The sequence below is a fragment of the Theropithecus gelada genome, chromosome 16 (assembly GCF_003255815.1).
Source record: "Theropithecus gelada isolate Dixy chromosome 16, Tgel_1.0, whole genome shotgun sequence".
Classification (NCBI taxonomy): domain Eukaryota; kingdom Metazoa; phylum Chordata; class Mammalia; order Primates; family Cercopithecidae; genus Theropithecus; species Theropithecus gelada.
Window position 1 is genome coordinate 15,020,242 of NC_037684.1, and position 25,557 is coordinate 15,045,798.

The window sequence follows — 25,557 nt, forward strand, 5'->3', positions numbered from 1 at the left end:
GTGCTGGGATTACAGGCGTGAGCCACCGCGCCCGGCCCACAAACTTACTTTTTAGAAAATGAGGTCATAGACCAGGCGTGGTAGCTCACGCCTGTAATCCCAGCACTTTGGGAGGCTGAGGCAGGTGGATCATGAGGTCAGGAGATCAAGACTGTCCTGGCTAACACGGTGAAACCCCGTCTCTACTAAAAATACAAAAAATTAGCCGGGTGTGGTGGTGCGTGCCTGTAGTCCCAGCTACTCGGAGGCTGAGGCAGGAGAATGGTGTGAACCCAGGAGGCAGAGCTTGCAGTGAGCCGAGATGGTGCCACTGCACTCCAGCCTGGGCGACAAAGCGAGACTCCGTCTCAAAAAAATAAATAAATAAATAAAATAAAATAAAATAAAAAGTAAGTTTGTATATGTGTAAATTCTGCAAAAATATTTACACCAGACAACAATATTTACACCATCTCTGAGTAATGAATAATCGCTTTCTACATTTCTTATTGTTTAGATCTTTTTTTTTTTTTCTTTACAAAAAGCATACATAACTTAAAATTTTTCTTTTGTTTTTTCTTTGAGATGGAGTCTTACTCTCTCACCCAGGCTGGAGTGCAGTGGCGCGCTCTCGGCTCACTGCAACCTCCGCCTTCTGGGTTCAAACAATTCTCTTGCCTCAGCCTGAGTAGCTGGGATTACAGGCGCGCACCACCAAGCCTGACTAATTTTTGTATTTTTAGTAGAGATGGTTTCACTACGTTGGTCAGGCTGGTCTCGAACTCCTGACCTCATGATCCACCCACCTCAGTCTCCCAAAGTGCTGGGATTACAGACGTGAGCTGCTGTGCCTGGCCAATTATTCTTATTTTATGTAATTTTTTTTTTTAGAGATGGGATCAGGCTTTGTTGTCCAGGCTGGCCTCAAACTCCTGGCTTCAGGCGATCCTCCCACTTTGGCCTTCCAAAAGTATTGGGATTACAGGTATGAGCTACCACATCTGACCTTAAAATTATAAAATACATTATCAAAAGCCATACATGTTATATATAAGATAATTGGGAAAAAAACCTTCAAGCAAAGAAATTATAAAGTAAGAAAGGGAAAGTGTGTCCTTAACCCTATAAAATTCCATCCTTTGAAGTAGCCAAGGCCGGGCACAGTGGCTCATGCATGTAATCCTAGCACTTTAGGAAGCTGAGGCCGGCAGATGATCGCTTGAGCCGAAGAGTTCATGACCAGCTGGGCAACATGGTGAAACCCCATCTCTACAAAAAAAAAAAAATACAAAGTGGGAGAATCACTTGAGCCCGGGATGTCGAGGCTGCAATGAGCCCTGACTGCACCACTGCACTTCAGTAAGATTCTGTCTCCAAAAAAAAAATAAAAAAGAAGTAGCCAATGTTAATGTTTTGGTCCTTTCATATCATTCTCTTCATATATACAAATATAAATGCATACATATAATTTTGTTTTCTCTAAACTGAGATTACACTAAATATATTTTATATACAACCTAAATTTCTTCTCAGTAACCTATATGTAAATATCTTCTTCCATGTTAGGACGTTTATATTTACATCACTCTTCTTAAACACTACCTACTATTTGATGTTATTGTTTGGATTGCTTTTTTAGTCAGAAAAGGTGAAGCTATTTCTGTTAAAATAAAAACATAACTATGCAACCCATTAGTCTTGAGTGCCCCCTACTGGAGGCTCTTCACTAATATTAACAAAAGGCTAAATTACGATTAATTTAAGCAAGAAGTAATTCAAACACAGGGCACTATGCTTTTCAGCATATGGCAAAAAAATCTGGAAATTAAAAGAAAAAAGTATGCTTTAAAATTATTTTACTGAGAAAGTTCTTTATTTACTTATGATGCATTACAGGTATGTGCTAAAGTCTCTCCAATTAAGGCAAAGACAAACCAAATTTAGCAGTCTGACTTTACATCTTACTACCAGACAAATGTGTGTATTTGTGTCAGTGGTGAGATGGGGACTCAGGGTGGGAAGTAATGGCGAACAGGTAGTTAAAGAGGAGTGAGGTAAAACTTTAAAAAAAAAATCTCTTCCCTTCTGAACTGATATATACTTCTCTCCTCACATTTCAAATCTTCAAGAGGTATTTAGCTCTACCTCAAAGCACCTAGGTTGTTTACACTAGGTAATGTTTCGATCCATCTGAATCTGTGATTACATACCACATAATAATCAAAGACTCAGAGTAGAAGAAAACCAGCGATATTGGAAGAGTTAACCTGAAAAACATCCAAAGTATATTTAAACAAAGAAGACACTGCAAGTAACAAAGGTGGCACTTCTTTATCAAACAAAATCCTTTTTTTTTTCTCGAGACGGAGTCTTGCTGTTGCCCAGGCTGGAGTGCGATGGCGCATTCTCCGCCCACTGCAACCTCTGCCTCCTGGGTTCAAGCGATTCTCCTGCCTCAGCCTCCCGAGTAGCTGAGATTACAGGGGCATGCCACCACGCCCGGATAATTTTTTGTATTTTTTTTTTTCAGTAGACACAGAGTTTCACCATGTTGGCCAGGCTAGTCTCAAACTCCTGACCTCATGATTCACCTGCCTTGGCCTCCCAAAGTGCTGGGATTACAAGCGTGAGCCACTGCGCCCAACCACAAAGTCCATTTTTAAAAATGACATATTAATTATGCTTGTTTTCCAGAAAAACTGACACTTATGACCAGAATTTTTTAATAGAAACCAAAACCAAACTGAAACTTTACTCAAAACTGCATGTCAGGCAAATGCTATTTTGATATTTCTAGACATTAACATTTTATACAGTCTTGACTTTGTTCTAAAATTCTCTTCACTAGTTAATACTTACAGCTAATCTGTGATTATTTGCAAGGCTGATCATTTGCTGGGCTAGGCCATTTAATAACCGAGTACGAAGAGACAGGTCATCTAGGTCATGACGAAACGGAAAAGCAATACCATCCACTATCACTAGTCGAACCTAAATACAGAAGAGATAATATTAGATTTTGGTATCAAAAATAAAATAATAAAAATGACATCCAAAAACCATAGTCCGTTACAGGAAAAAATCTTAAAACCCAGGGCTTTATTTCCAACTGTCTAAAAAATGGCTTTCTTTTGAAAAGTTACAAAGCTATTCACCCAATACTTTCTGCGGTAATCACTAAAAGTTAAAATGGACTCTGCTTTGATAATTTCTCAACTTTAAAAAAGTAATTCAAAGGCCAGTCACGATGGCTCACACCTGTAATCCCAACACTTTGGCAGGCCGAGGCAGGTGGATCACGAGGTCAGGAGTTCAAGACCAGCCTGGCCAAGATGGTGAAACTCCATCTCTACTAAAACTACAAAAATTACCTAGGCGCAGTGGCAGGCACCTGTAACCCCAGCTACTCGGGAGGCTGAGGTAAGAGAATCGCTTGAACCCCGGCAGCAGAGGTTGTGCCACTGCACTCCTGTCTGGGCAACAGAGTAAGACTTTGTCTCAAAAAAAAAAAAAAAAAAGTAATTCAAAAAGAAAAAGGAATAATTATAATTTTCTTTTTTCTTTTTTTTGAGACAGAGTCTCGTTCTGTAACACAGGCTGGAGTGCAGTGGCGTGATCTCGGCTCACTGCAAGCTCCACCTCCCGGGTTCACGGCATTCTCCTGCCTCAGCCTCCTGAGTAGCTGGGACTACAGGCGCCTGCCACCACACCCGGCTAATTTTTTTGTATTTTTTAGTGGAAACGGCGTTTCACTGTGTTAACCAGGATGGTCTCAATCTCCTGACCTCGTGATCCGCCCACCTTGGCCTTCCAAAGTGCTGGGATTACAGGCATGAGCCACTGCGCCCAGCCGAATAATTATAATTTTCTTATAACTTGCCACTGTACACAGTCTTTACTGATAAAAAGCACATTTAAAGTATTTACAAAACATTCGGAAAAGGGGTAAAGAAAAAGTCTTGGTAAAACAACAAATTTGTCAATTAAACACACCAATTTTACCTTCAGGGTTCCTTTTATGTTTCTTGAAAAAAAAAAACAAAAAAACGAAAAAAAAAAAACACCCCTTCAGGCTGGGCGCAGTGGCTCAAACCTGTAATCCCAGCACTCTGGGAGGCCGAGGCAAGTGGATCATGAGGTCAGGAGTTTGAGACCAGCCTGGCCAACATGGTGAAGCCTTGCCATGTACTTCAGCGTGGGGGACAGAGTAAAACCCTTTCAAAAGAAAGCCCTCCCAAAGCAAAACATAAACAGCGAGGTTAGAAGAATAAACCAATATATAAACCTTAAGATCACAAAATCAAAAAGCATCTAGAAACTAATCGAAATGTAAACAAACAAAAAACCCCAATGCTGTTTTTTTTTTTCTATCTAGTGAGGGCTAGATTAAAGAAGAGGTTTTTATGAAGCAATGTCTAAGTCAGTCATTTTTTTTAAAGTATTTGTTTCTTCATTTAGAAGTATTAACTGACACATCCTTTCCTATATGCTAGTTACTGTTCCAGGCATTGGGGATGATATAGTAAATAAGAGAGAAGAATATAGTAAATAAAAGAGAAGGTCCCTGCTCTCTTGGAGTTTATGTTTTAGTGGAGTAAGGTACCATTAATATGCAAACGAACACACGAATAAGGTAATTTCCAATAATTATAACGAAATAAAACCGGACGAAGTGATGAAGAATAGTTGAACACTAATAAAAAGCACAAAAATGCAAAAAAAAGTGGCATTATAAAGATGGTGAAAAGGACACTTATTTACAGTATGACAGCTGATATAAAAAGGCAGAACATGACCTTGTTCATCCTTAGCTGGGAATGTGTGCACAGGTTGATTCGACTTTTCATGACTCCACACATGACCAATGCTCTGTGTCCCCCCAATATTCGTAAGTTGAAGCCCTATCTCCCAGTGTGACAGTATTCGGAGAGAGGGCCTCTAAGGTAGTAATTAATGTAAAATGAGGTCACGAGAATAACATCCTGATTTGAGAGGATTCGTGTCCTTGAAGAACAAGACACCAAAGAGCTCACTCCTCTTCCTTTCTCCCCATGAGGACACAGCAAGAAGGTGGCCATCTACAAGCCAGGGAGAGAGCTCTCACCAGAGATCAATCAGCCAGAACCTTGATCTTGAGGTTCTAGTCTCCAGAACTGTAAGAAAATAAAATTTCTGTTGTTCAAGCCACTCGAGACTATAGTATTTTTGTTATGGTAGCCTGAGGTGACCACAACAGATTTTAGTATAAAGATATGAGGTATGGTGGGTTGGGGGGGTGAGAGAAGTGAGATACTACTATGACAAATACCTAAAATGTGGAAGTGATTTTGAAATTGGGTAATAAGCAAAGGCTGGAAAAGTTTTGGGGCACATACTGAAAATATGGACATTAAGGGCAATTCTGGTGAGGCTTTTTTTTTTTTTTGAGATGGAGTCTCGCTCTGTTGCCCAGGCTGGAGTGCAGTGGCATCATTCTCAGTTCACTGCAACCTCCATCTCCCTGGTTCAAGCAATTCCCCCGCCTCAGCCTCCCCAGTAGCTGGGATTACAGGTGCCCGCCACCACGCCCAGCTAATTTTTTTGTATTTTTAGTAGAGATGGGGTTTCACCATGTTGGCCAGACTGGTCTTGAACTCCTGACCTCAGGCACTCTGCCCGCCTCAGCCTCCCAAAGTGCTGGGATTACAGGCGTGAGCCACCACGCCCGGCTATTCTGGTGAGACTTTATACAGAAATGAGGAACACGTTATTGAAAACTGAAGGAAAGCTGGTGCTTAGTATAAAGTGGCAAATAACTTGGCTGACTGTGTTCTAGTATTTTATGGAAGGTAAAACTTGTGAGAAATGAAATTGGCTATTTATCTCAGGAGATTTCTAAGCAAAGTGTACAGGAAGTGGCTTGGTTCCTCCTAGATCACTTACAGTAAAAATGAAAGAGGAGACAGATGAATTGAAGAAGGAATTGTTCAGCAAGAAGGAACCAGAACTTAGAGATGTGGAAAATTCTCAGCCTATCCATATTGCTAAAAATAAGAAAGCTTGCTCTAGAGGGAAGACCAAAGGTAGGGTTGAACAATCACTCTATAAATAGATTATCCATGATGTTAATCAGCCATCTCAGCAGATGCCAGTGACAGATAAGGGATTATAACAGCAGAAACACTGCTAGTTTGAAGTAAAGAAGACAGAGAAAGTAGGAAAGAATGAAAGAAGACTGTTGGACTTCCTTGATTCCACAAGACAAAACCATTAGCTACTTGACTGTGAATGTGCCCTATTCCTCAAGAAAAGGAAAGAATGATGCCAAAGGGGATCATAGATCCTCAGAGCTGCCACTCTTTACATATGCCCAGGGGGCAATGCTATGTTTTTCTTGGTTTCAGAGGGTGGGGCCCTTGCAGAGAGAGGAAGGGACAGGGTCACCCCACAGAGCAGTAGGGTGACTCTGCTACTGCAGTGGGCCTGGAAGGCAGAGCATCAAAGCAAAGGATGATTCTTTTTATTATTATTTTTTTGAGACAGAGTCTCACTGTTACCCAGGCTGGAGTGCAGTGGAATGATCTCATGTCACTGCAACCTCTGCCTCTTGGGTTCAAGTGATTCTTCTGCCTTAGCCTCCCGAGTAGCTGGGACTACAGGCACGCGCCACTATGCCTGGCTAATTTTTGTATTTTTAGTAGAGATGGGGTTTCACCATATTGGCCAGTGTGGTCTCAAACTCCTGACTTTGTGATCCGCCTGCCTCAGCCTACCAAAGTGCTGGGATTACAGGCATGAGCCACCGTGCCTGGCCAGCAAAAGATTATTCTTGAGCCTTATGGTCTAATGAAATTTGCCTTGCTAGGGACCCATAATCCTTTAGGGAATGTTCATCCTATGCCTGTCCTACTATTGTATTTTGAAAGCATATAAGTTGCCTGATTTCAAACGTTCACAGCTGGAAGGGAATTTCACCTCAGGATGAATTATAACTTGAATCTCACCAATCTCTGATTTAGATAATATTTAGATGAGGCCTGGGACTTTTAAGAGTTGATGATGGAACCAGTTAAGACCTTTGGGACTGTGTGGATGGAATGGATACAAGAAAAACATGAATGTGGTGGGTGGGGGGGCAAAGGGCCAGGGGCAAACTTCTGGGAACTCAATTGTGTCCACTTAAAATTCGTATGTTGAATCCCTAAACCCCAACGTGAATGTATGAGGAGAAAGGACTTCTAAGGAAGTAATCAAAGTTAAATAAGTTCATAAACATGGGACCCTAATAGCCTCCTTGTAAGAAGAAACATCAGGGTCCGGGCACGGTGGCTCACGCCTATAATCCCAGCACTTTGGGAGGCCGAGGCGGGCGGATCACAAGGTCAGGATATTGAGAACATCTTGGCCAACATGGGGAAACTCCGTCTCTACTAAAAATACAAAAATTAGCCAGGCATGGTGGCACGCACCTGTAGTCCCAGCTACTCTGGAGGCTGAGACAGGAGAATCGCTTGAATACGGGAGGCGGAGGTTGTAGTGAGCCAAGATCACACCATTGCACTCCAGCTTGGGCGACAAAAGCAAAACTCTGTCTCAAAAAAAAAAAAAAATTAAGAAAAAAAAAAAAAGAAGAAACACCAGGGAATTCACTCTCTCCTTCTTTTCCTCCCTATCATATGAGGACACAAAGAAAAGATGGCTGTCTGCAAGCCAGGAAGAAAGCCCTCGCCAGAAACTGAATCAGCTAGAACTTTGATCTTGAACTTCCAGGCTCCAGAACACCAAGAAAATTAATTTCTACTGTATTTATTTATTTAATTTTTATTTATTTATTTTGAGACAGTCTCTCTGTTGCCCAGGCTGGAGTGCAGTGGCACGATCTCGGCACACTGCAACCTCTGCTTCCCAGGTTCAAGAGATTCTCCTGTCTCAGCCTCCCAAGTAGCTGGGATCACAGGCGCATGCCACCACACCAGGCTAATTTTTGTGTTTTTAGGTAGAGATGGGGTTTTGCCATGTTAGCCAGACTGGGTGACAGAGCAAGACTCTGTCTCAAAAAAAATTAATTAATTAATTAAAATAAATAAATAAAATAACAAAGAGATGGCATTTTCCATGCAGAATCCTGGCAAAAATATTCATAAGGTCAGGATGATGGGTAACAGGCATTCTCATATATTATCAGTAAGAGTAGAAATTGGTGCAATCTTTCTGAAGGGCGATTTGTGTTCAAGAAAAAATTATTCTAACACTTCTTAAAACAGTAAGGAGACCATATTCAAGACTATTCCAATAGGGGTATCACAATAGGGGAGAGAGATTGGGTTCAAATCAGAATACAAAGACAAGTGGGGATTCACAACCAAGAGCAAGGTGAAGGGGTCAGTGAATGAACAATTACTAACAGTGAGACATCAAGGGTAGGGAAATTCTTGCTAAACTGACCGAACAGGATTCTTACTAAAGGCAGGCCAGCCAGGTGAGCAGCCTGGCCAACATGCAAAACCCTGTTTCTACTAAAAATACAAAAAAAAAAAAAAAATTAGGCGGGCATAATGGCGCATGCCTGTCATCCCAGCTACTTGGGGGGCTGAGGCAGGAGAACTGCCTGAACCCGGGAAGCAGAGGTTGCAGTGAGCCAAGATCGCGCCACTGCACTCCACCCTGGGTGACAGAGCAAGACTCCATCAAATCAAAAAAAATAAACAAACAAAATAAAGGCAGGCCAAGGATTTAAATATCAAAGGTGGGGAATGAGGAACGTGATCAGATATCAAAGGTGCTCAGACTATCAAATGTGAGAGATTCTCTATGAAGCTTAGCAGGTTTCTTTGCTAAGACTGGGCTGGGTAGGCCAAAGACAGGATGGGGCCAAGTTCGGTCAAAGACAATCTTTGTCACTGACAATGTTTATCAAAATTAAAGGGCCAGGCACAGTGGCTCATGCCTGTAATCCCAGCACTTTGGGAGGCCGAGGTGGGAGAATCACTTAACCCTAGGAGTTGACTCCATTTCTACCAAAAAAAAAAAGGTGATACATGATGGCATGGTAGCTCAATGTAGCCTTGAACTGCTGGGCTCAAGCAATCCTCGCACCTCAGCCCTGCTCCACCCAGCCCTTGGTAGCTGAGACTACAGCTACACCACACACGGTTAATTTTTTTTTGGTAAAGACAATGTCTTACTATGTTGCCCAGGCTGGTTTTGAACTACTGGGCTCAAGTGATCCTCCCACCGTGGCCTCCCTAAGTGCTGGGATTACAAGTATGAGCCACTGCACCTGGCCAATAGTGATCAACTTTGGGGGGAGGCACTAGAAAACAGTAGCAGAAGGAAGTTTTTATTCTTCATTTCATACTTTTCTATACAATATGGTTTGACAGGAGCTATTCCACTATTACTGGAAATGAAACTTCTATATTATTTCAATTTCTTACTCTGGGCATAAACTATATATACATATACATATACATACACAAAACAAATATAAATATAAATAAATTGTAGGTCAAGGAAGGAAGAGGTCTTCTCAATTGGCTTTGACTTTGATTTTATGCTATTGTACTGGTTATTTTTTCATGCTTATCAAACACCTCAAAAAACTGTTGTTTAGTTACATTTCAGTAGTCTGACTCATACCTTTGAGTGTTCTGAAAGGAAATCTGGAAGAAGATAAACTTGTGCCAGTAACTCTGTGTAGTCACGACAGCGAAAATAATAAATATGGGAAAGAATACTATCAAGAGTGAAATCCTCCAAAGCTTTTCGGTGTTCTGAAACAACAAAACAATCTTAATTAGTTTTACCTGTTTGGATGTGCTGGCAATTGTAAGAAAACAATACTTTTTAATAACAAAATGTTCTCCTTTGTATAACAAAATTCTTTAACAGAAAGATGACAAACTGTAGCAAAATTACCATAAACTATCAGTTCACAATTTCTGATCTCTCTCTTAATTTGTTTAGAGGTAAGGTCTCACTCTGACGCCCAGGTTGGAGCACAGTGGCACAATCATAGCTCAACGCAACCTTGAATTCCTAGGCTCAAGGGATCCTCCTGCCCTAGCCTCCCAAAGCACTGGAATTACAGGCATAAAGCACTGTGTCCAGCCCCTTGAATTTTTTTTTTTTTTTTCAGATAAAGTCTCACTCTGTTGCCCAAGCTGGAGTGCAGTGACATGATCTCAGCACACTGCAACCTCTGCCTCTTGGGCTCAAGCGATTGTCCTGCCTCAGCCTCTTGAGTAGCTGGGATTATAGCCACTCCCCACCACACCTAGCTAATTTTTGTATTTTTAGTAGAGACGGGGTTTCACCATGTTGGCCAGGCTGGTCTTGAACTCCTGACCTCAAGTGATCAGAGCCGCTTCAGCTTCCCAAGGTGCCGGGATTACAGGCATGAGCCACCACACCCAACCTGATCTTTTACTTTCACATTTTACACTGTTTCCTATTAGGCAATGTAAAATTATTTATAAACATATATAACCAGTATTTTAATGCCTGCCTTTTCATATTTCTAGTCACTGGCTTCATTGAACAGAAGTAACATAATGGAAGTTTCTCTTTCTTGTTTTTTTCTATAGGACTACAAATTAAGAGTTAATGGCAGCCTGGACAACATGGCAAAATCCCATCTCTGCAAAAAATACAAAAATTAGTCAGGTGTGGTAGCGTGCAACTGTGGTCATAGCTACTCAGGAGGTTAAGGTGAGAGGATCGCTTGAGCCTGGGAGGTCAAGGCTACAGTAAGTTGTGATAGCCACACTGTACTCCAACCTGGGTGACAGAATGAAACTCCGTCTCAAAAAAAAGAAAAAGAAAAGTTAGGAAAAAATGTTCAGGCCGGGCGCGGTGGCTCAAGCCTGTAATCCCAGCACTTTGGGAGGCCGAGGCGGGTGGATCACGAGGTCAGGAGATCGAGACTATCCTGGCTAACACGGTGAAACCCCGTCTCTACTAAAAAATACAAAAAATTAGCCGAAGGGTGGTAGCGGGCGCCTGTAGTCCCAGCTACTTGGGAGGCTGAGGCGGGAGAATGGCGTGAACCCAGGGGGCGGAGCTTGCAGTGAGCCGAGATCGCGCCACTGCACTCCAGCCTGGGAGACACAGCGAGACTTCGTCTCAAAAAAAAAAAAAAAAAAAAAAAAAAAAAGTTCAAATGAAGCATTTTTTCTCTTGAATGCCGTAGTACAATTTGATATTTAATAGCAACAATTATATAAAATCTTTCTTGCTTTGATGTTTAAAACAAACAGTTTGAGGCCGGGAGCAGTGGCTCACACCTGTAATCACAGCACTTTGGGAGGCTGGGTGGGTGGATCACTAGGTCAGGAGTTCAAGACCAGCCTAGTCAACATGGTGAAACTCCATCTCTACTAAAAATATAAAAATTAGCCTGGTGTGGTGGTGCACACCTGTAATCTCAGCTACTCAGGAGGCTGAGGCAGGAGACTTGCTTGAACCCAGGAGACGGAGGTTGTAGTGAGTCAAGATCTCACCATTGCACTCCAGCCTGGGCGACAGAAAAAAAGAAAAACAAACAAACAAACAAAACAGTTTGGTTTTACATCTATTTCAGAGAAAAACCAATAGAGTTACTGCATTTTCTCTTTTTTTTTTTTTTTGAGACAGAGTCTCCCTCTGTCTCCCAGGCTAGAGTGCAGTGACACAATCTCAGCTCACTGCAAGCTCTGCCTCCCAGGTTCATGCTATTCTCCTGCCTCAGCCTCCCAAGCAGCTGGGACTACAGGCACCAGCCACTACGCCCAGCTAATTTTTTGTATTTTTAGTAGAGACGGGGTTTCACTGTGTTAGCCAGGATGGTCTCCATCTCCTGATCTCGTGATCTGCCTGCCTCGACCTCCCAAAGTGCTGGGATTGCAGGCATGAGCCACCGTGCCCGGCCAGTTACTGCATTTTAAAATGTACTTAGCCAGGCACAGTGAAACCCCGTCTCTACACGGTGAAACATGCCTGTAATTCTAACACTTTAGGATGCCAAGGCAGGCAGATCTCTTGAGCCCATGAATTCAAGACCAGTCTGGGCAACATGGCAAAATTCCGTCTCTATAAAAAATGCAAAAAAAAAGTAGCTGGGCATGGTGGTGCCCACCTGTAGCCCCAGCTACTTAGGGGGCTAAAGTCAGAGGATCATCTGAGCCCAGGGAGGTCAAAGCTGCAGTGAACTGTGATCATGCCACTGCATTTCGGCCTGGGTGACAAAGTGAGACCGTTTCAAAAAAAGTAAAATATTAAAAATAAAATGTACTTAAATTTTAACTCTCAAAAAACAAGAAGCTATATTTTAGAACGGAAAATATTTCCTATTGCAAATATACACGTAACAAGAGTCAAATTTTCACCAAAACAATGCCAACTTAATCAATCTCATATCAATCATTTAAAAACTTTAGGCCAAGTGTGGTGGTTCACGCCTGTAATCCAGCACTTTGGGAGGCCAAGGCAGGTGGATCACGAGGTCAAGAGATCGAGACCATTCTGGCTAACACGGTGAAACCCCATCTCTACTAAAAATACAAAAAATTAGCCAGGCATGGTGGCAGGCACCTGTAGTCCCAGTTACTCGGGAGGCTGAGGCAGGAGAATGGCGTGAACCCGTGAGGCGGAGCTTGCAGTGAACTGAGATTGCGCCACTGCATTCCAGCCTGGGCAACAGAGTGAGACTCTGTCTTAAAAAATAAATAAGTAAATAAATAAATAAAAATTAAAACTTTACATCCCAGTGCTATACCTACTCTATTTACGGTAAGGTTTTAAGACACTAATACAAACACACATAGTGGCATGGGTAGCTTTAAGGTATAGGGGAAGAAAAATTTTTTTCCTGCCACCCTCTTAGGTTTCTTGGCTGGAGCCCTGTAAATCGGACTGACAAAAGATGGATTAACAAGAGAAAAACAGTTTATTAATCATGCATAGTGCATGTAACAACACAGGGGGCCGGGCGCGGTGGCTCAAGCCTGTAATCCCAGCACTTTGGGAGGCCGAGACGGGCGGATCACGAGGTCAGGAGATCGAGACCATCCTGGCTAACACAGTGAAACCCCGTCTCTACTAAAAAATACAAAAAAAATAGCCGGGCGAGGTGGCGGGCGCCTGTAGTCCCAGCTATAGGGAGGCTGAGGCAGGAGAATGGCGTAAACCTGGGAGGCGGAGCTTGCAGTGAGCTGAGATCCGGCCACTGCACTCCAGCCTGGGCGACAGTGCGAGACTCCCTCTCAAAAAAAAAAAAAAAAAAACAACACAGGGAAGTCCAGAGATTAGTAACTCAAAAGTTTGGTTAGATTTGGGGCTGGGCACAGGTGTTCACACCCATAATCCAAGCACTTAGGGAAGCCAAGGTAGGAGGATCACTTGAGGTCAGAAGTTTGAGACGAGTCTGGCCGACATGATGAAACTCTGTCTCTACTAAAAATACAAAAATTAGCCAGGTATGGTGGCATGCGCCTGTATTTGCAGCTCCCAGCTACTTGGGAGGCTGAGTCAGGAGAATTACTTGAACCTGGGAGGTGAAGGTTGCAGCGAGTCAAGATTGCGCCACTGCACTCCAGCCTTGGCAGCAGAGCCAGATTCCATCTCAAAAAAAAAAAAAAAAAAAAGATTTGAGCTTGTCTTCCCGAAGGTACAATAAATTTTTAGAGAAGTAACAAGACAAAGGAAAAGAACCATGAATCTCTAAAGGCAGCAAATATTGAAACTAATTGGAGATAAAAGATAGCTAGTAAAATTTGTTATGTACGCTGATAACGGTCTAAAGTTGTCTGCGGTGATTAACTTTTGTCTTCCTGGTAAGAGAGGGAAGATGGGACTCTTCTGTACATTTATATCCTGTATTTAGGAAGGGTAGACAGATTTATCTGTTTCTTCTCAATTGCCTTCAGCTCAAAATAATCCTTATGCCAAAGTGGCTTATTTTGGGGTAGCATATTCTGCTAGGGCCCAAAGGGCTTTCAGTAAGCATGCCGGTCATCAGCAAAATGGGACACTTAGTACCTTCATTTAAAAAAAAAAAAAAATCCAGCTGATTACACTCATTTAAAGGAAATCTTACGAAAAGCATTTTTTTTTAAACTTCTAGAGGAAAGAATAAAGACCGCACATCCAAAAAATAAATAAAACAAAGAAAAAGAAAACCCGTAGCTCACGCCTGTAATCCCAGCACTTTGGGAGGCTAAGGCAGGCAGATCATGAGGTCAGGAGTTTGAGACCAGCCTGGTCAGCATGGCGAAACCCCATCTCTACTAAAAACACAAAAAATTAGCCAGGCATTGTGGCACATGCCCGTAGTCCCAGCTACTCAGGAGGCTGAGGCAGAATTGCTTGAACCCAGTAGGCAGAGATTGCAGTGAGCCGAGATCATGCCACTGCACTCCAGCCTGGGTAATAGAGCGCGACTCCATCTCAAAATAAATAAATAAAAAAGAAAAGTCACTCTGTAAGCCATTTAATTTATAAGTAATAGAAAAGGGTAAGAACTTGAATATAAATTTCCTTTCTTTTCTTTTGAGAAGGAGTTTCACTTTGGTCGCCCAGAATGGAGTGCAGTGATGCCATCTCGGCTCACTGCAACTTCCACCTCCTGGGTTCAAGCGATTTTCCTGCCTCAGACTCCTGAGCAGTCGGGATTATAGGCACTCACCACCATGCCCAGCTAATTGTTTGTATTTTTAGTAGAGATGGGGTTTCACCATGGCTCCTGACTTCAGGTGATCCGCCCACCTAGGCCTCCCAAAGTGTTGGGTTTACAGGAATGAGACACTGCACCCGGCCTACAAATTACCTTTCAAAAATTGTTTTAGGCTGGGCACAGTGGCTCACGCCTGTAATCCCAGCATTTTGGGAGGCCAAGGTGGGCAGATCACCTGAGGTCAGGAGTTCAAGACTTGACTTGCCTACATGTTGAAACCCTGTCTCTACAAAAAAATATAAAAATTAGCTGGGCGTGGCCGGGTGTGGTGGCTCATGCCTGTAATTCCAGCACTTTGGCAGGCAGATCACGAGGTCAGGAGATCAAGACCATCCTAGCTAACGTGGTGAAACCCTGTCTCTCCTAAAAATGCAAAAAAAATTAGCCAAGCGTGGTGGTGGGTGCCTGTAGTACCAGCTACTTGGGAGGCTGATGCAGGAGAATAGCGTGAACCCAGGAGGTGGAGCCTGCAGTCAGCCAAGATTGTGCCACTACGCTCCAGCCTGGGCGACACAGCGAGACTTTGTCTCAAAAAAAAAAAAAAAAAACAAAACTAGCTGGCCTTGGTGACACATACCTGTAATCCCAGCTACTCAGGAAGAGGCTAAGGCAGGAGAATCGCTTGAACCTGGAAGGTGGAGGTTGCAGTGAACCAAGAGCATGCCACTGCACTCTAAACTGGGCGACAGAGCAAGACTCTGCCTTGAAAAAGAAAAAAAAGACTGGCCGGGTGCAGTGGCTCACGCCCGTAATCCCAGCACTTTGGGAGGCTGAGGCGAGAGGATCACCTGAGATCAGGAGTTCGAGACCAGCCTGATCAACATGGAGAAACTCTGTCTCTACTAAAAATACAAAATTAGCTGGGCATGGTGGCACAAGCCTGTAATCCCAGCTTCTCAGGAGGCTGAGGCAGGAGAATCCCTTGAACCTGGGAGGTGGAGGTTTCGGTGAGCTGAGATTGTGCCACTGCACTCCAGCCTGGGCAGCAAGAGCGAAACTTCATCTCAAAAAACAACAACAAAAAATTGTTTTACAGTCACTTTATTTTCACATAACTGAAGGGGTGGCCTGCCCCTTCACACCTGTGGGTGTTTCTCGTTAGGTGGAATGAGAGACTTGAGAAAAGAAATGAGACACAGAGACAAAGTATAGAGAAAGAAAAAGTGGGCCCAGGGGACCGGGGCTCAGCTTACAGAGGACCCACGCCACCACCGGTCTCTGAGTTCCCTTAGTATTTGTTGATAATTATCTTTACCATCTTAAAGATAAGGGAGTGGCTGGACAATAGGATCATTGTAGGGAGGAAATCAGCAGTAGATGTATGAACAAAAATCTCTGTGACATGAATAAGTTTAAAGGAAAATGCTGTGCCTTGAGATGCATATGCAAACATCTCCATAAACCTTTTAGCAGCATTGTTTCAGCCTATCACATGGGGAGAAACCTTGGACAATACCTAGCTTTCCTAGGCAGAGGTCCCTGGGTAGTTGAAATTAAGAGAATGGTGATGACTTTTAACCAGCAAGCTGCCTTCAGGCACTTGTTTAACAAAGACACATCCTGCACAGCCCAAAATCCATTAAACCTTGAGTCACCACAGCACATGTCTCTTGCAAGGACAAGGCTGGGGGTAGGGTCACAGATTAACAGCATCTCAAATACAGAACAAAATGGAGTCTCTTATGCCTACTTCTTTCTATATAGACACAGTAAGAGGCTGATCTCTCTTTCTTTTCCCACACATAACAAGCACCAAAAAACACCTCCCAAACACTTTAACAATTAGTGCAGTTATGAAATCAGCTATATAATCAAAGCCCCCAAGTCAATCTGCTTAACAATTCAAACATTTCAGACATGGTTTTTTTTTTTTCTTTTTTTAAGAGACAGAGTAGTCTCACTGCTGCCTAGGCTGGAGTGCAGTGGCGCAATCTGGGCTCACTGCAACCTCCGACTCCCGAGTTCAAGTGATTCTCCCGCCTCAGCCTCCTGAGTAGCTGAGATTACAGGCATGTGCCACCACAGCTGGCTAACTTTGGTATTTTTAGTACAGACAGAATTTCATCGTGTTGGCCAGGCTGGTCTCGAACTCCTGACCTCAGGTGATCCACCCGCCTCAGCCTCCCAAAGTCCTGGGATTATAGGCATAAGCCACTGCACCTGGCCTCAGACGTGGTTTTCAAAGCTACTTTGGTTTTTGGAAAACCAATATGAAAGCTATTATACATTGAAACGCTTTTAACAACAGCTGCTTATATTAAGGTGTCCAAAACCATTAAATTACACCTGATAAGATGCAGTATGATGACTGAAATACATACATAGGTTTTGTCCCAAAGCTCCTACAGGAAGAAGTGAGGGCCATAAAAGGGGAAGAAAAAAAAGCCAGTCCAGGCTGTGGCATTTCTCATTTTGCAACAGTAGTAAAAGAGTTTAACACTAGTTCATGGTCAAGTCATTAGGCTTCACATCCAAATGGTCTGTTGCTGAGGTCTGAGATGGGCACAAATGCAAATTGCTTTTACTAATACAGAAAAAAAGAGGATCATTTGCTAACTTACCCTCTCCCTTGTGTTTTTCTGCTATAAGCTGAAGGTGCTGAATGCAGGCAGTAGCAAGGTCTACCACTCTACCAACCATAAAACTTCCCTCTGTATCAATAAAAACTGCTTCACCTGCCACTCCTCCAAAACATTCTGGTATCTGCACATCTACTGCCAACTGCATACTGTCAATAAAAAGATGACAAACAACCAAATCATCATGATGATCTAAGGCAGTGTTTTTGAAACTCTAGATAATAACAAGTTAGGTACCACTAAAGTTTTATAAATGCAAATATGTTCCCCAAGGCAACAGAAATGTCTAACTCTTCATGACTCCAGATATAATGTGAACCAATCGACCATATGTGAATCAACTGGATTGGGGGACAGCATGCCTATAAAACCAAGATTAAGGACATTTTATTTTATTTATTTTTATTATTATTATTATTTTAGACGCAGTCTCGCTCTGTTGCCCAGGCTGGAGTTCAATGGTGTGATCCCGGCTCACTGCAAGCTCCACCTCTTAGGTTCATGCCATTCTCCTGCCTCAGCCTCCCAAGTAGCTGGGACTACAGGTGCCCGCCACCACGTCCGGCTAATTTTTTGTATTTTTTAGTAGAGACAGGGTTTCACCGTGTTAGCCAGGATGGTCTCGATCTCCTGACCTCGTGATCCACCTGTCTCGGCCTCCCAAGTGCTGGGATTACAGGCATGAGCTACCACGCCTGGCCGATTAAGGATATTTTAATTATTTCCAGGCCTCTCAAAATGGAGCTCCTTATTATACATAAATCTACTTACAGAGTCTTGCTCTGTCACCCAAGTTGGAGTACAGTGGCATGATCTCAGCTCACTGCAACCTCTGCCTCCTAGGTTCAAGCAATTCTCCTGCCTCAGCCTCCCGAGCAGCTGAGACTACAGGTGTGCACCACCATGCCTGGCTAATTTTTTGTATTTTTAGTAGAGACGGGGTTTTGCCATGTTGGCCAGGCTGGTCTCAAACTCCTGATCTCAGGTGATCCGCCCGCCTCAGCCCCCCAAAGTGCTGGGATTACAGGTGTGAGCCACCACCCTCAGCCTCTTTTTTTTTTTTTTGAGATAGGGTCTCACTCTGCTGCCCAGACAGTGATGTGATCAAGGCTCACTGCAGTTTCGACCTCCCCAGCTCAAGCAATCCTCCTGCCTCAGCCTCCCAAGTAGCTAAGACCACAGGCACATCACTCTTGGCTAATTTTTCATTTTTAGTAGAGTCGAGGTCTCACTATGCTGCCCAGACAGGCCTCAGACTCCTGGACTCAAGTGATCTTCCTGCCTCAGCCTCCCAAAGTGCTGGGATTATAGGCATGAGCCACTACCCCAGGCATAAATCTACTTTCAAACATCTGACTTTCAAATATCGTCTCAGGAATGAATAAAGCAGAAACTTACCGTTTAACCTTAAGACTGCACTACAATTTGCAAAAGAAACATTTTTTCACATCAAAATAATTGCATCAATTTATCAAGAAGGGATACTGAAGTAACACAAATAGTAAGTTAATTTTTGTTTAATGCACATATACACTTAAAATTAACAGCACATATATACCTTATTTGGTTTCCTGACTGTAAACCAACAGTACAAAATACTGCTTTCATAATATGTTATTAAACCCACCCTTAAAAGGAGAACAGTTTATTTTACCATAATTGTGTTTTTCCAACACCTGGTGCACCACAAATTTCTGTTGTTTTCATTAAGGGTACTCCACCCCCAAGAATATCATCTAGTGCTGAACAGAAGGTAATTATGAAGCCCTGGGTATGCTCCTGCTCAAGAAGTTCCAGTGCTGTACACTTCTTGCCTGACTCAGATGTACCAGCATATCTTGGTTTATTTGTGAGACATTCTCTTCTGATAATTTGCAGAGTTTCTAAGGCTTCCGCTTTAGATATCCCAACTTCTGAAAGTAAAATAAGAAAAAAAGAACCCTAATTTCAGAGATTTAAAAGTGTAACATGATAATGGCTTGTCTTCATTAATTTTAATTTTTAGACAAGAGTGATGCTAGGAGTAGAGAAACATAAAAATGCAACATTCTATCAACATTTAATTTTTCAGTTTGGCCGGACACAGTGGCTCATTCCTATAATCCCAGTACTTTAGGAGGCTGAGTCAGCTGGATCACCTGAGGTCAGGAGTTCAAGACCAGCCTGGCCAACATAGTGAAACCCCGTCTCTACTAAACATACAAAAATTAGCCGGGTGTGGTGGCATGCATTATAATCCCAGCTACTTGGGAGGCTGAGGCAGGACAATTGCTTGAACCCAGAAGGTGGAGGTTACAGTGAGCAGAGATCGCACCATTGCACTCCAGCCTGGATGACAGTGTGAGACTTCGGTTAAAAAAAAAAAAAAAAAAAATTCAGCTTAATAAAGGCATTTGTTGCCTTAGTCATCACATAAAGAATTACCTATTACCTCAGAAACAATTCAACTAAAGCATTTCTGAGTACCTACAAGTGTCTCAGGAAGCAGAAATAAAAATGTACTCACTATTACCACACTTTTACTATCTCTTTTGGTCTTATGAAGCCATAATTATCTTGCTCTCATAAGGTATACAAATTATTTTTCAGATGAGAATGAAAACAGATTTTTTAACTGCCTACAACAAGGTACAACTTTAAGAAGCAAATATGCATATATTATTTATAATAAAAACTTTTCATGGAAATAACTGATGTAAAAAATTCATGTATCACTCCAAACTAATGAGAATATCCAATGCATAAGCATTTTAAAGAATACATTTATGCGTCCTCGACTACACAATTTCACCCATCTGACAGTATGGCCTGAGAAGAGAATATGGCAATTACAAAACAAGCTGGTAAAGAAATAATGGTGAGGATGACATCACGTATCAGTTTATCAGTGCTTGATCTGGTAAGAATATGAGCCATAAATACGGGGCTAATAAAAGACAATGGTGATGACAGCATTTAGGAAATGAAAATCCTATCCAGTTCAAGAGCCTGAATGCTGGAATCAGATTGCCTGGGTTTGTAAATCCTGGCACCACTTACTGCGTGACTTTGGGCAAGTTACTTCACTTTTTCTTTTTTGCTCAGATTTTTTTCTTCTATAAAATGGGAATGAGACGATACATGTAAAAAGCTTGGTCGAATATCAAGGCTGTTTAAAATGGTCAACAGTTGTTAGTGATTATTATTCAGAGTCTCATATTTCTTCTTTGAAAAACCAACTTGAAGAAAAAAGAGCCCATCAAATTTTGGGGGACACAGTCTGCGTGTGGTATGACTTAAACAGTTAAGATTGGGTCTACAAGACTTATTCTTTAGAGGTGAATCGAAACCTCCGTATTTTCCATCATTAAGGGCAGTACTTTAAAATTCTGTTCCATCTTCTTCAGTGAATAGCACAGGTCTGGACATGTCATAGTGTAATGTGCACGAGTGACCACGCCAGCTTCATATTTGTATACCTCGGGATGCAGTGGTTCCCATCTGCAGTGCTCTGGAATATGAGGTTTTGGGTGTTTCAGTGAATTACGCAAAAGGAGAATATTCCTTCTACCGCTTCCTCAAGATTCCGGGGATTCTACTCCCTTTCCCATTCTTAGTGTCTCTAGTCCTACACAAATCCTGCATTTCTGAAATTTAACCCTTACCCCTTGGATCTTGGAACAGCAAAAATTAGACAACCAATTCCGACTCCACCATTTCCTAACCCACTTAGCATGAACAGTTACCTAACCTCCGCAAGATACCAGTTCTCTCATCCATATACTGAATAAAATAATCTACGTAAGCAGGTTGAGGGTTAAATGAGACAATCCTCAAAGCATTCAGCAGGCATTGCCAGAGGAAACGCAATTAGTAAATGTTTTCACGACCACAGTTCTCCTAACCATTCAGACAACTTGTAAGTGGAGTCAAGTAGCTGTTTCACGTTGTAAACGCGGACGTGGGAGGCAGCAGAATCTAACGGAGACTGGGCTGAAGCCCGAGGCGAGAGAGCGAAGACTGAGGCGGCGCTGACGGCGGCCGGTGTGCCTCAGCTTGCCATCAGGAGTCGTTACCTTTGCTAAGCTCGGAGGGTTTCACCTCTAGGAGTTCCTCAGCAGTCTGGAAACCCGCAGACACCAGCTTCACCCGCACCGCTGGAGACAGCGGGAAACTCACCAAATCCCGCTGCATTTCAAAGCCAAACGTCTTGCCGCACAGTCGCGCGAGCTCAGGGACCAACCCCGGAGCAGCCAAACTGCGCACGCCCTCGCAAGGGCGTGCGGCGTGACGTCAGACGTAAAGCGGAAGGGGTCGGCTCTGTGGCCTCGCTGCACGCGGCTCAGGGCCTTGCAGCTCTGCGCAGGCTTGTAAATTTTCACACTTGTGCACTATTCCGTTATGATTCCCCAAAGTCCCATTTAGAGATTCCCCATCAAATGTACACCCTGACTGTAAAACGATGGACGGAGACCATAGGATGGACAGCCAGGCCCAGTGGGTTCTCCACACAACATTTCCTTGCCTCCACTGTGGCCTGTTAGGTGAAGCCTCAGAGTTACTAATAGGAATGATCTCGAGTGGGAGTAGTGAGTGTAACGAGCACACACTGGCCAGTTTCCATTATTTTGGTGTGAAAAGCTCAGGGAATTAGGAGTAATCTGCGTCTTCATTGTAGAGTTGCAGTCTCTTGGCTCTTCCCGCTGACCGTCCCCCTTTTGTGACCCCCGCCCCCCCTCGCGCCATTGCTTTTCCCGCTCTCGCGAGGGATTGTGGGCCAGCCCCCAACGGCCGTTGGGAGGGATCGCTCCCCATTCCGCGCACCCACCCACACCTACCCGGGAGTCGAATGTCTAGCATGGGGGTTTCTGAGACCGTTATTTCTTCATGGCCTGCCTAACTTAAGCAGTATCTGGAAAAGTAAGCAACTAACGTCCCTATTAGTAGGTCTGGGGTCCTGAGAGGGAGGGGCTGGGCTACACAAGAGCTCCATTTGTGGTACAGAGTTGGGAAGGGGCGTTCAAACCGTGGTAGTGGCCACTTCTAAATTACAGAACTTTGGGGAGGAAAGGAAGCAGTTTAGAAGGTGGTTTATGAGATCTTTCCTTGTCTCAGCGAGTGTAACTTATTTAGCAGGGAGTAACTTACTTCCTACCTATTGGCGATGATTTTTTTTTTTTTTTTTTTTTTTTTTTGAGACAGAGTCTCACTGTGTTGCCCATGCTGGAGTGCAGTGGCGCTGTCTCAACTCACTGCAACTTTTGCCCCCCGGGTTCAAGTGAGTCTCCTGCCTCAGCCTTTCGAGTACCTGGGATTACAGGTGCATGCCACCATGCCCGGATAATTTTTGTATTATTATTAGAGAAGAGGTTTCACCATGTTGGCCAGGCTGATCTTGAACTCCTGACCTCGTGATCCGCCTGCCTCGACCTCCCAAAGTGCTGGGAGTACAGGCGTGAGCCACCGCGCCCGGCCCTGTTGGCGATGATTCTTAGTCTTGACTTTTCTTCCTAGCTTAGAGAAACTTTCTAAATATTGCAAATCAGAGTCCTCTACATACTTACATCTAAAAAAGGAAACAACGTATGTTGAGCACTTTAGCAAATCCCACACATTTCAAATGGGCATAGCCATGCCAAAAGGAAGATAAGGACATAGAAGCTCAGCATATAGTTTGATATCAATTCTGATGAAAGAAAGCTGGCCGGGCGCAGTGGCTCATGCCTGTAATCCCAGCACTTTGGGAGGTCGAGGCGGGTGGATCACCTTGAGTTAGTTCATGAGTTTGAGACCAACCTCAACAACATGGCTAAACACCGTCTCTACCAAAAGTACAAAAAATTAGCCAGGCATGCTAGCATGTACTGGTGGTCCCAGCTACTCAGGGGTCTGAGGTGGGAGGATCCCTTTGGCCTGGGAGTGAGCCATGATCGCACCACTGCACTCCAGCCTGGGTGACGGAGTGAGACCCTCTCTCAAACAAACAAAACACCTCAGCACGGTTTTCTTAAAGCCAAGATTCAAACCTAGCATCCGTTTTACTACCCTGAGCTATTAAAATTTTGAGTCCCTACTGGTGGGGAGAATACAAGAAGCATTTATACCCCATTTGGTAGGTCAGAGTAAGTCTTGTAGGACTGACCAAAATCTGGTTGGCCACTCAACCCATTGCTTAACTTCTAATATGGTCTATATTTGAGCACTCAGCACATAAATACTATCCTCAGGGAGAATTCACGCTTATGCTTATAAACCACCCAGATTCTTGGGTAAAGAAAAAACATGGTATTACCACATTCAACAATAAGTCTTCAGTTAGTTTGGTCAAACTCAGTGGAATCGGTCGTGTTTAGAATTTCTTTCATTGACAGTGGAAAGTTCAGAACTACTCTGGCCTGGCACAGTGGCTTAAGCCTGGAATCCAAGCACTTTGGGAGGCCTAGGAGGGCAGATCGCTTGATCTCAGGAGTTTGAGATGAGCCTGAGCAACAGGGCAAAACCCCATCTCTATAAAAAATACAAAAATTAGCCAGCATGGTGGTGCATGCCTCTAGTCCCAGCTACTTGGGAGGCTGAGGTGGGAGAACCGATTGAGCCTGGGAGGCCGAGGTTGCAGTGAGCTGAGATCGCATAACTCCACTCCAATCTGGGTGACAGTGAGATTCCATCTCAAAAACAAAACAAAACAAAAACACACTCAACTCTATAGCTATACAATTAAGTGCTGTTAATATCTTTTGCGGATCATAAGGTCAGGAGATCAAGACCATCCTGGCTAACATGGTGAAACCCCATCTCTACTAAAAATAGAAAAAATCAGCCGGGCATGGTGGCGGGCACTGGTAGTCCCAGCTACTTGGGAGGCTGAGGCAGGAGAATGGCCTGAACCCAGGAGGCGGAGCTTGCAGTGAGCCTAGATCGCGCCACTGCACTCCAGCCTGGGTGATAGAGTGAGACTCAGTCTCAAAAAAAACAAAAATCTTCTGGCCCTTGCCTATAATAATAATTTTCATCATCATTCTTAAGAGGTCTTTAATGCAATTTGCTTTGTAGTCATGCTTTCAAACTGGGATCCAGGTTTTTGAAGCCAGGCACTAGGATCTAAACAAAGCTATGGGATAAATATGGAAGGTGCACCTTCTTATATTATCACTTTTCTCAAAAAAATATTTCAGGGAGGGAAGAGTTAAATGATTTACCTGGTAAGTCATTTGAAATGGTTTATATTAAGCAAACATTACGTCTGTGTAGTATGGATAAATCATTAAAAATTTTGAAAAAGAAAATAAACATTAATAAAATGTGAGGTAGGCCGGGCACGGTGGCTCACTCCTGTAATCCTAGCACTTTGGGAGGCTGAGGTGGGTGGATCATGAGGTCAAGAGATCAAGACCATCCTGGCCAACATAGTGAAACCGTTTGTCTACTAAAAACACAGAAATTAGCTGACGCGTGCCTGTAGTCCCAGCTACTCAGGAGGCTGAGGCAGGAGAATAGCTTGAACCCGGGAGGTGGAGGTTGCAGTTAGCTGAGATCGGGCCACTGCACTCCAGCCTGGCAACAGAGAGAGAGTCCTTCTAAAAATAAATAAATTGGCCAGGCACAGTGGCTCACACCTGTAATCCCAGCACTTTGGGAGGTTGAGGTGGGTGGATCACGAAGTCAGGAGATTGATACCATCCTGGCTAACACGGTGAAACCCCATCTCTACTAAAAATACAAAAAATTAGCTTGGCGTGGTGGTGGGCACCTGTGGTCCCAGCTATTTGGGAGGCTGAGGCAGGAGAATGGCGTGAACCTAGGAGGCAGAGCTTGCAGTGAGTCGAGATCACGCCACTGCACTCCAGCCTGGGTGACAGAGCGAGACTCCATCTCAAAAAAAATAAATAAAATATACATATATAAATAAATGTGGGGGTAAAATGCAAATATAAAAATAAAATTTAAGCCGGGTGCAGTAGCTCACGCCTGTAATCCCAGCACTTTGGGAGGCCGAGGTGGGTGGATCACGAGGTCGGGAGATCGAGAGCATCCTGGCTAACACAGTGAAACCCCATCTCTACTAAAAAATATAAAAAATTAGCTGGGTGTGGTAGCATGTGCCTGTAGTCCCAGCTACTCGGGAGGTTGAGGCAGGAGGATCGCTTGAACCCGGGAGGCGGAGGTTGCAGTAAGCTGAGATTGCGCCACCACACTCCAGTCTGGGTGACAGAGCTAGACTGCGTCTCAAAAATAAATAAATAAATAAAAAATGAAAAAAAATAAAATTTAAGAGAAAAGTATGAGCTCAGAGACACATCAGGCTTAAACTGGATACTTCAGTAATCTCCC

General features: G+C 43.4%; 2 protein-coding genes across 5 annotated transcripts in view; one reads left to right on the top strand and one right to left on the bottom strand.

Moving 5' to 3' along the window:
• RAD51C (RAD51 paralog C) overlaps positions 1–21,940 on the bottom strand; it is a 43,148-nt gene extending 21,208 nt beyond the window's left edge. The window contains exons 1-5 of the mRNA XM_025363538.1: positions 21,303–21,940; positions 18,902–19,160; positions 17,230–17,396; positions 9,598–9,731; positions 2,839–2,970 (exon numbers count right to left, since the gene is read on the bottom strand). Of these exons, the coding sequence (XP_025219323.1) occupies positions 2,839–2,970; positions 9,598–9,731; positions 17,230–17,396; positions 18,902–19,160; positions 21,303–21,420 (810 nt within the window). The 5' untranslated portion in view covers positions 21,421–21,940. The remainder of the gene's footprint in view (positions 1–2,838; positions 2,971–9,597; positions 9,732–17,229; positions 17,397–18,901; positions 19,161–21,302) is intronic.
• Positions 21,941–22,029: 89 nt separating this feature from the next.
• TEX14 (testis expressed 14, intercellular bridge forming factor) overlaps positions 22,030–25,557 on the top strand; it is a 143,382-nt gene continuing 139,854 nt past the window's right edge. For 3 of the 4 annotated variants that reach the window (XM_025361598.1, XM_025361600.1, XM_025361601.1), the window contains exon 1: positions 22,030–22,146. The gene's annotated coding sequence lies outside the window, so the exon portion shown is untranslated. The remainder of the gene's footprint in view (positions 22,147–25,557) is intronic. The other variant, XM_025361602.1, reaches the window with a different exon arrangement.